The sequence below is a fragment of the Phoxinus phoxinus genome (assembly GCF_949152265.1).
Source record: "Phoxinus phoxinus genome assembly, chromosome: 2".
Lineage (NCBI taxonomy): Eukaryota > Metazoa > Chordata > Actinopteri > Cypriniformes > Leuciscidae > Phoxinus > Phoxinus phoxinus.
This window is the reverse complement of record NC_136877.1, coordinates 15,245,993-15,256,940: the sequence shown is the minus strand read 5'-3', so window position 1 is coordinate 15,256,940 and position 10,948 is coordinate 15,245,993. Positions and strand designations below refer to the sequence as shown.

At 36.1% G+C, this 10,948-nt stretch overlaps 1 protein-coding gene across 1 annotated transcript; it reads right to left on the bottom strand.

The window, feature by feature from the left end:
* Positions 1-3,328: 3,328 nt before the first annotated feature.
* ostc (oligosaccharyltransferase complex subunit) lies at positions 3,329-10,405 on the bottom strand. The gene is made up of 4 exons (XM_079599760.1): positions 10,181-10,405; positions 9,611-9,704; positions 5,767-5,964; positions 3,329-3,981 (listed from the first exon to the last, which is right to left on the bottom strand). Exons 1-4 carry the CDS (start codon positions 10,317-10,319, stop codon positions 3,963-3,965), a joined length of 450 nt encoding a protein of 149 aa, XP_079455886.1. The 5' UTR covers positions 10,320-10,405; the 3' UTR covers positions 3,329-3,962.
* Between the last annotated feature and the right edge of the window lie 543 nt (positions 10,406-10,948).

Here is a 10,948-nt window from a genome sequence, read left to right as displayed (position 1 = left end):
TTCCATTAAAGGCTTCGAAGCTTCATAAATCAGTGTTTTGAAATTGCCATCACTAGTTTTAGTCAGAGCTTATTTTAGTCTCACCTTGTCTAGTCTTGTCGTGTTTTGTGCTTTCAGTCTCTTGTCTTCCCTAGTTTGTCCACCAAGCTGAGCTTCCCTGGCCGCTTACACCATCAGCCAAGCAGCAAGACCGTCTCTTGCTGCCATTCTGTCTTACCTCCCTCCCACTGTCATCCTGGGTTGGATTCAGCGGCTGCTCTCTCAGCCTGCCTGTCTTTGTGCCTCATTCCTGCCTACTGCTTGGACTGTTCACCTCCTCTCCCTCACAATATCCTGTCTCGTCTGATGTCTTTCAAATAACCCCCTGATCACTAATTTCTGCATTTGAGTCCACCCTCATAGATCCGTAACACAGCGTTTTTGGTTTTGGATGTACTTTTATCCACATGGTGAGAATGCTTTATATGACATTAATTTCTCGGTTTTGGTTGGCTTTCAAACTATTAAATGCTGTAATTGTGATAGAGGAGTGCGCCAAGGTTGCCCCATTTCTTTTTCTTCTAGCTGTTGAATTTTCAATTAATATGTAACAAAATCCCAGTTTAAAAGGTATTTCTATGTTTGGTAAAGAATTTAAAATATCTCAACTGGTCTTTAATAAGTATTATCGGCCAAAGTCAAATTCCCTTAAGTATCTTTCTTAGCCTCAGGTTTAAATTGATCAAAGTGTGAACTTTTTTTTGTCTTTATGATACTCAACAACCATTGATACACCATATACCCGTAAAAGACTGTATCAAGTACCTGGGGATTTTCCTTACTAAAGAGATTGCTCCACCAACAACTTATTTAAAAAAAAAAAATCTAAAATATTGAAAATTAGAACAATCTTTAATTGTTGGCTACAATGAGACCTGTCAATCTATGAAAGAGTTCTTATATCCAAAGCAGATGATATGTCTGTTGTTTATCCCTCTTAATCCTTATTTGTTAGTGACAAATGTGATGATATTGACAATGTTCTTGACGTTTATTGGCAAGAACAGATCTCACAAAGTTAGGAAATCTGTTTTGTCTAATAGACGTTCTGAGGGTGGACTGAAGGTTTTACATTTTAAGGAATTAATCAGCTCCTTTAGAATTAATTGGTTAAAAAATGTCTTTGTAGATATGACTTAATTTGTTACTATATCCCCAATACCATATTTCGTAGATTAGGTGGCTTAGTTTCTTTTAAAATGTAATTTCACCCCTTCTAAATTACCGATTTCTCTCTAAATTTCACCAACAAGTTTTACTTGGTTGGAAATTGTGCTACATGCAAAACTGTTCTCCTCACAAAGAAATAAACGTTTTTTTTTAGAACAATTGGTATGATCGATGTATTGTTTTAGATTTCTTTAAAAATGGCAGTATACTGGAGTATGAACAATTTATGACTTTGTATAATTTTCCTCTGCCTGCTAGGACTTCAATTCTGTCATCAAAGCTTTGTCTCCAAGTTATGTGCATTTATTTAAAACACCTTTGCTTTAATGAGAGAAAAACAATTATGCCCAAACTTTTATTGGATGGAGTTTTTCTTGATAAATGTAATCGTAAATTTTTTTTTTTTTACAGTATTCAGTGGAAGAGAGCATGTTTACTCCCTGAAGAAATTGTCAATAAGATAAGAGAGGTACACTTCTACATAATGTCTATCCAACCAACTCCCAGATTTTTACTTGTGTTAATCTTTCTAACATGTGTATTTTACAAAGTTGAGGAAGAAACTTTGCTTCATTGATTCAATGCAATCAGGTTAAATCTCTTTGGGAGAACTTTTGTTATCTTTCTCCTTTTATAAAATATGATTTAAACGTTTCATTGAAAGATATACATCTTGAAAGATACACATTCACAAAAACAAATTTCTCAATACATTGCCTAGATTTGATGTCTTTATTGCTGAGATCTCCCTTATTGTAAAATCTCTTAAACTCATTGATAACAATAAGAATTAAAGCTGCAAGCAGCGATTGCGGGCCCAAGCCGGTGGCACCGCCACCCTGGTGCCTTTAGTTCCACTAAAGCTTGGGCCCTCCATCGCTGCTTGCAGCTTAAATTATATATATATATATATATATATATATATATATATATATATAAAAAAAAAATATATATATATATATATATATATATATATATTATGTAAATTCTTTTTCCCCCCTATTTTTAACATATATTATTATATATATAATAATAAAATATATATATATTATTAACATTTTTGGATGCTAAACTATTCTTTATTATAGGCTTTGTACTTTGCACACTCACGTTCCAATATAGAAAAATTATCCTCTTCAAATGCGCAAAAATGTGCTTGGAAACATCACAGTGGAGCGGTGCTTACTATGAACGGCACAAACTGTACAACTGACTATTTAAATAGAGCAGTGTAATTTTTATATGTAAGGTTGACTATTTTATTATTATATTTTATTAAGGCTATAATGAACATGCTGCGATGTCAAGATTGCAATGCTGGAATGCTGTGTGTGTGTGTGTGTGTGTGTGTGTGTGTGTGTGTGTGTGTGAGGCTCGATCGAACAATGGAGACATAAAAACATACTCCGTCATTTTGTTCATACAGAACATCATTCAAAATGCAAAGTGTTTCCTTATATTTGTGTACACTCGCAATGAAACACAACATTGTGCTTTTGTTAAACTATAAACTCGTCAAACTGTAACCTACAACTGTCACCCAACCAAAATCTCACACACACACACACATCCTGTGTGTATTTAGTTAAATAAAACGCAAGTAAGGGATGATAGTGTTGACGATTTACCTTGGATAAGACGAGCAAGAGTGAGCCTGCAGTGTATTTGCGCATAGCGTGTGGAATCAGGGAAACAAATGTGGAAATCCACTGTCTCCTCAAAAGAGTCAAGCACATTTGCAAGCAGCAGAAGGCCACCCTTATGCGACACGCACAGTAAACGTGTTGTTCACTCAGCTGCGCACAATAGCACATAATTATTTAAAAAACACAATATATTGACTCGCGTTTGGTTTCTATCATGCGGTGTGCATGTTTGCGATGACGTAATATGCACGCAAACACACCAGGGTTCGATAGAATTAAGTTGAGTGTGAAACCAGACCAACGCTGCGAGGGGCGCCGGGAACAATCGCACTCGGGCTTGGACCGCAGCAAACGAGCCCAGTGTAAAAGCCCTCTTAGTGATCCTAAAGACATTGATTAGCTTGTTCAGGTGTGTTTGATTAGGGTTAGAACTGCAGGAGAGTGGCCCTCCAGGACCAACGTTCCCCACCCCTGGTGTAGTCAATGCAGTGCTGTTTCTTTTCTTGCAATAAAAAAAGAAAGTTCAGTCTATTCAGTGCTGCTCTCTAGTGTTTGAAAGTTATCAAAATTTCTAAGGTGACAATATAAGCCTTATTACATTTTAAATCTATAAATAAATTAATAAAAATGTAACCTTTAAAAGAGCCTTCCATTTTAAATCTTTTATTTCCCCAAACTTTAAACATAAAATAGTTCAAACTTTGAAAAGTTTTGTGGAAAGTACATTTGTTTATTATAGAAAAAAAAAATGCACATCAAAACAGCCACATTCAAGGGTTTTCACAGAGCAGGCTGTCTACAAAATAACAGTAAAATAAGATATTCCAAATTGGCCTGACCATAACAGTGAATTTCAAGGGCCTCAATATAATACTGACCACCCTTTGGACTTTGTAGAAATGTGATAAGATGTTTTTATCGGCAATGTCGAGAAGTAAATTTAGCACAATAAGAAGTCCTACTAGACAAGTTGCATGTGTCAAAAAAAATAAAAAAATAAGGGAGGAGATTTCTGCCAGTATCAGCGTTTGATTGAGTCCTTGGCACTGAAATGGTTTTCTGTTCGTTCTCTTTAATCTCTCCAGCGGATTATGCCATATTGCAGCTTTAACCCATAAGGTAACCACTGCAAGACAAAAAAATTATGTTAATCATAAAAGCAAGATAACAGATTAATCTTAAACCAAACTATGATGCATGTATACAGTTTTTAAGAAACTTCTAAAACATTGCTGCTATCTCCCTGCTATACACTGAGAACAACAACAACATATAACTGCAAGCAGCAATTAATGGACCCAAGCAAAACAACTACTACAATAAGCAATTAAAGACAGTTTAAGATTATTTGAGCTCCGGCTACTGTGTTCTTCCGCAAAACTTGTTTATTAACTGCTAGAGAGCAAACGTATTGATTGCACACTGATGACGAAACGCGTCAATGGACTATATGCACAGAGCATTCTTTACAACTTCCATATTAGCCAGCTGGAAAACCTCCGGTGAAATGTCACTTGCTGGTGTGTCGGTATCTTCAATGTCCTGAGGTAGATTTAACAGCATAAATATATTAATACTTAGTTTATAATCAGAATATAGTCACTTAAATAGTCAGACCTAGCATTCATTTAGTAATTCAAATGTAAGGCGACATAAAAAAAAGACGGACGTGTTCCTTAGCTAAATTCGATCATCATTCGCACTTTCGTTTGAAAACGAAAAAGATTAGTGAGTACTTTAGTTAAATTTATTGAACAAAATTAGAGTTTTCACAAGTGTGCTGAAATCAGTGAGCTTGTGCTGGCAGCGCTGCACTGACTGACAGTTATTGTTTTTCATGAGACTTTTGTGAATACCTGATACTTCACTTTGACAGTTTATTTTTAAACCTAGTGATTTTTTTATATTTATTGGTATAACCATAAATTGGTATTTATTGGTACTTTTATCGTTTTTGGTCTTCACGTTAAAAATAACATTTGAAGTGCTGAAATTTTTTTGCGTGTCCAATTACAGGCAACGCGTTTCTTATTCCAACGTTCACATTAGCTTCAAGTCGTTATTGCAATCAATAAAACTGCTTTATTGGCAAATTAGGTAAGTGTGATAATGGCATTAAGATATAAATACAACATTAAAAAGTCAACCATAATTGATGGTTTTGTGTGGATGTACAGTGAACAATGTTCACCGGAAATGCTCGAGCTGGTAGCGGAAAACCAGGAAGTAACTTCATAATTCCTAAATTTCCTGAATTTCTAATGGACTATAAGTCATATTAAATTGAAAAGATTGAGACAACTATTCATCAGCATGCATTGATTCATTTATGTTATAGAGAAAAAAAAACACGAAAAAAAAAAAGGAAAGTTGGTAGCACCAGTGCAACTAGTGGAAAAGTTAGTCTGGAGCCCTAGAGACGTGATTTTTGGCCAAATCTTACAGAGGTTATTGCAAAAATATCTATTTTTCATATCTCCGGAGGTGGCACTTTGCCAAAACTGCTCCTCAGGTCATTGTTGTCATAACCAAGTTTGGACTCAATACACTAAAGCATTGCAGAGACTTTGACATGCTCTTCGTAAAATTTGTTTGTACGTCATTCGAGAACCACTTGACTTGACTAATTCACTTTCTTTTGTCAGCATGGTCTGAAGATGATCGGAGCAATGTTCTATGAGTTGTCTTGAGCCAAGGAATCAGAGGATATTATTTCTAGCCCTAAGAGTTAAAAAGTTACAGTTCTATGGGTTGCCATAGACTCAAATGTGGAAGACGACAACTATATGCACCTTCGGTGCTTGGCCCCTAATAATATGAAATAATCAGTAGGTAATACTGTACACAGTAATAGTGTAATACAATATAAACATACATGTTTAAAAAGCTAATGTTAAGTGTATTGACTTACGGCAGTTTCATTCTCATGAAGACTCTGGCCATGAAAAAGCTCAGTAGCACGCTAACAAAGCCGATGAAGAGCAGGAGGAAACGGTTGAGCTTGGGAATGTTGGGTGCATTAGAGCGATCCAGAATTATGAAGCCAAGGCCTCCCATGGTGAAGAGAAAACTGGATGCCAACCCCTCCATGATGTACTGCCCATTCACCCTTAAAGAGAGAACACAATCATTCAGATAAAGACTAGCTAACTTGGAACACTAACAGAGATCACAGAAACACTGTTGTGCTGTTCTGCACACGTTAAAAATCAACGTATATTAAAACAAGGTTTCCAAAAACATAAGGAATCTTCCTTACAATGTTATGTACTGACTGAAGGGCTGGGTATCGATTCAGATGTTCCAATTCGATTTCAATTCGCAAGCTCTTAATTAGATTTTCTATAGATTTAATACCTATATTAAGTCCTATATTTATTATATATTAAAAAAAAGAACAGTGAACATAAGTTTACTAGTGGTTAATTAATAAAAAGAAATTAAACAAACCTGTATATTAAACTTTTTATTTTAGGTACACTTGGGTACATTAAAACCAAGCGGCAAACTTCCAGTCTCTCTCGTGAAGCCAATACGGAAGTGATTTAAACTGCAATTCATCGACTGGCCGCTAGAGACAGGCTCCAAAAGGGAGTCAATTCCATATATCCCCCATGTTAAACTGCCCAACTTCACAGCAGAAAAAAAATATATATTTACAGCCCGGTACAAAAATGGGTTTTGGTCTATATAGCTAATGTTGCCCTTCATGACAACTGTGAGGGGGGTGAATTTTTATAACTCATCCGTTTAAATTATATTAATTTTCAAAGTTCTGCATAATTAGGGCGTGCGTGGCCACTTGAGTGACAGGTGGATTATTGCTGCTATCACTACTAGCCGTTTGTCTGCTAGCATCAAGTCACCTCAGCTAATTCCAGCTGCTGAACTTTGCCATCTCTGCCGTGTTTGTGCTTTTTTCTAGATTATTTTATACAATTTAAAGGGGTCATAGACTGGATTATTTTCCTATTTTATAATGTTTACTGGGGTGCCCTTATAATGTTAGTATGATTTTAACATAAAAAAATTGTTTTTATTTTTAAAATTTAGAAATAAAAGGCATTTTCCAAGCCTGATTTTAGCCTCTGATTTGAACGCTCTGTTTTAAGGGGCGTGTATGTGTGAGACTTCAGTGTAAACGCCCGCTGCTGTGATAGGCTGACATGTTTGCATACGAAATAGCTAGTATTACATGTGGAACTCTCTCTAAAACTTTTAGTACGTTTTTACCATTACAGCTATCGAGATTAAGGAATCGTGAACAATATAGATATAGAACAATAGAGCACATTCGCATCAGTTCGCCGCTTGAGTTACTGTCAATACTATTAGTTACTACAACCTACAGTTTGCTAGCTAGCAATGCCTTCGTCACGGAAATGCATATTACCTGGATGCGATCACTACTTACAAAACAGATCGGTGTCCTTATTTAAATTTCCGAAAAGCGGCCATATCAAGAAGAGGTGGATTATTTTAGTGAAGAGCCACCTTGATGGAGAGCTGAGGATCACCACCAACACCTTCACCATGACAGACCGGTACATCGACCGCATTATTGCAGAAGCTGCACCGATCTGTCTGTCAATCTCCTGTTCCATCCTTCCCTCACTCGTGAACAAAACCTCAAGATACTTAAAGGGGTCATGACATGAGAAACCAAATTTGCCTTGATCTTTTGGTATATAAGAGGTCTTTGTACCATTAAAACGTCCTGCAAGTTTCATAGCTTAAGACGTCCTCCCCATTATAAACGAATAATTTATTTAATCAAGCTCTAAATACAGCTCGTTCTGGATCCATGGTAAGAAGTGACGTCACGGTGCGAAGTGACGTACCAGCGTTTGCATATGACCACCTCCAGCACAAGACAACTACGCTTTAAGCGCAAGGCAACTACGCTCATTTTATATCGTTGTCGCGCAGCGCGCCTCACAAGTGTTCAGTCGACGGACAGCGAGTGGGTCTACTCTGTGTACAGTAAAATTACGATGCCACAGATGTGCTGTTCCTGGCTGTGGACAAACAACATCTTTGAATACGCTGCCGAAAGATCCAGACGTCAGGGAAAAATGGATGCACTTTATTTTTTGCGGACGTCCCAGTCACGGCAGTGTTAATGTAAGCGTTTGTTCTATACATTTTAAGGATGACTGTTTTGAGGGAAAACTCCCAATATGATGCTGGCTTTGCCAGAAAACTGTTGCTCAAAGATAAGTCCGTGCCGACTATTCTGGGCTCAACAACGACGACGCAAACTTACTTTTTATCATGGCTAATATAAACACATTTGTATAAGAGAATCTTGAAAATATGTCGCCTTTCTAGTAGGCCTACATGTGATAGAAAATTTAAAATGTTGCCTTTATCAATTCTGCATCTTCAAAGATGGCCTGTGCATGCATTTTTGTCCGTGGTACACCCTATCATTTCATTGAAATTAGTTAAATAAATGTTAAACTGTTAGCAAATTAAGCTATAGGATAATTATGCAACAATAATCCGGTTTCAAGTGTCTCGGGTTACAATTTTTTTATTAATTCAAAATAGTTTCACTTTCCATGTGGCCACGGGCTGATCCAGTCTTCGTTGTTGTGGTGATGGTTCATTTTCCTCTGATTCCTCATCTGATTCCGGCTCAAACATATAAGGTTTTATCATTGCAAGCGCCATTGCTTCGCATGCATCACCCGCTACTAAACAACAGTTGCGCCGAATCCGCAAATGTTCTGGCTGGGGGCGTTAATAATTGATGCATAGGCACTGACGTTAGCCAATCATAACAGTGGGCGTTAACACTGAACTCTTAAAGGGGAAACACCCCCAAAACAGACTGTTTGAATCAGAGGATGAGAAACAGGGTGGGAAAAGATCATAAATCACTACATTTTAAAAGTTTTTTGTAAAAAAAACTATAGTAATACTATAATTGCACCTAAGGGAACATAATAATAAAAAATAAAAAAACATGTCATGACCCCTTTAAAAGTACAGATAAATTTTCACTTCAAGTATATTTTTCTAAAATATATTTTTAGAAATTATACTAAAGTACAATTATTTTAAAGTGTGTTAAAAGTTGTATTGTGAAAATAGGTAAAAGCATGATGATAATATGCTTTTAATATATTTAAAGATAGTACAAGTTTTGTTAGTAATGTTTGTTTTGGAATGTAGCCTACTATTGAAAAAGGGAATATATTTCAAATATAATAACCAACGTATACTTTTTTTCACTAGGGCATACCATGCAACAATTCAAAAGGAATGGACAGATTCAATAAATTGTTTGTAAAACAGTATCATCATACTGCATGCAACTGGCAACGAATTTGGGAATTTTAAAAGATCTAGCCTATACTTGGACAAAGTTATGTTGCCACGGTCCACAACGAAAGTTTGGTCATTAGATTACATTGCAGTCAGGTATTTTGGTTAGCTCTGGTAATTTGGTCGAGATTTGTATGCCGGTGGTTGGAGAACATCACAGAAATTCTAGATTTGGACAGCAATAAAACTACCGACTAATCCCGTATATACCTGCTGTACCCACAGTACAGATGACGATACAGATGTTTAAGATGACGATTTAAATTTTTGGGGGTAACTTTTAAAAAGTGATATATAGGCCTAGGCTGTGTCATAAAGTGAAAGGTCTCTGGCAAAAATGAAGTGACTGAAGAGCAACTCGTTTTTGTTTTGTACTGATGTTATGATGACAGGCTGTATAAAATGAAAACCATTAACATTACCTGTACGCCAGAAAGGCCACTGGCCGCTGATGTCCGTGTTCATCTGTCATTGATCCGACACTCGGAGGTTCAACGATCACATCGTATATGATGCCTGAAGAGATCAGAAGAGTATGATAGCAGTGTGATCACAGTTTTAAGCAGTCATTTAGACGAAGACAGAGTAATGTCGCACTTAAAATTATTTATTTAGCTATTTTTAATATCTAGCAAAATAATACAAAACTTCCGTTTCATTCTTGTTCATGTAAGGTAATATGTAGTAAGAAGCAGAGAGTAACGTTAGTCATTCTGTCTGTGTAACGTTACAATATAATTTGAAATTAAGGAATGCTAACACCATTGTCAGAGAAATCAGACTAAGTTAACAGTCAACTTAAGTTAACTCGCAAGATTATTTCACAAAGCACGAAAGCATGCATCTTCATATTCAAATAAACTGTAATACAAAGTCTCTCAAAATATAACTTGTAAATAAACGGTTGTGCTGATGTGTGCACAGACAACAGGATAAGGGTTAGTAAGTTAGCTTAAGGCTAGTTTAGCCTCAGATTGCTTTGAGACTCTTACCACCGGTGATGAGAAAATATGAAACAATCACGACGGCATATACGGTCATTGCAGAAGGCATATGTAGCCATGATGGTTTTTTAAGTTTGACATTCGGGCATTCCAGTACAGCAAACGGTAGGCTAAAGAGAGTCTCCATGGTTTAATTCAATGCTGTGTTACTGTGGCTGCCTGGCTAATGCATACGTCACACTGGCCGTAGAGCGACGTGTACAGGAAGAGAGGAACATCTTCATTTTTGGGACGTCTTAAAGCAACCTCTACACTTTTCTAGTTTGTTTAAAGAATGTATTTTAAAAAAATTAGAAATGACTCTCACAATGAAGCAGGGTCTTATTTATTTAATCCCAAAAACGGATAAAGATCCACTTTTAAACCTTCATCCTTCCCTCGCACTTTGTAACACATTTCCCTCCCCCTTTTTTTACCTTTAAATTACTAGATTTGATCAATAAATAATAAATAAATAGTAATTTAAGCATATTCCTCAAATATGTTCAACTCAAATTCAAAATAACTTACAATTTCATGCATAACCCTTTTAATTTAGCTCAAAATATCTTACATTGGGTGTCTTTGCCGACCTCTTAAAAAATAATACAACATGATATTTCATGACTCTTGCCACTAGATGGCCTTATAGCTCTAGTCTAGTCAATATGCATTGCAAAGTTATTTATTTTCAGTGTGCATTCAGATACACATGTAGACATTATAAAATATATATTTTTTTGTAAAGTTTTAGCATTTTTATTTAGAATTCTGAGT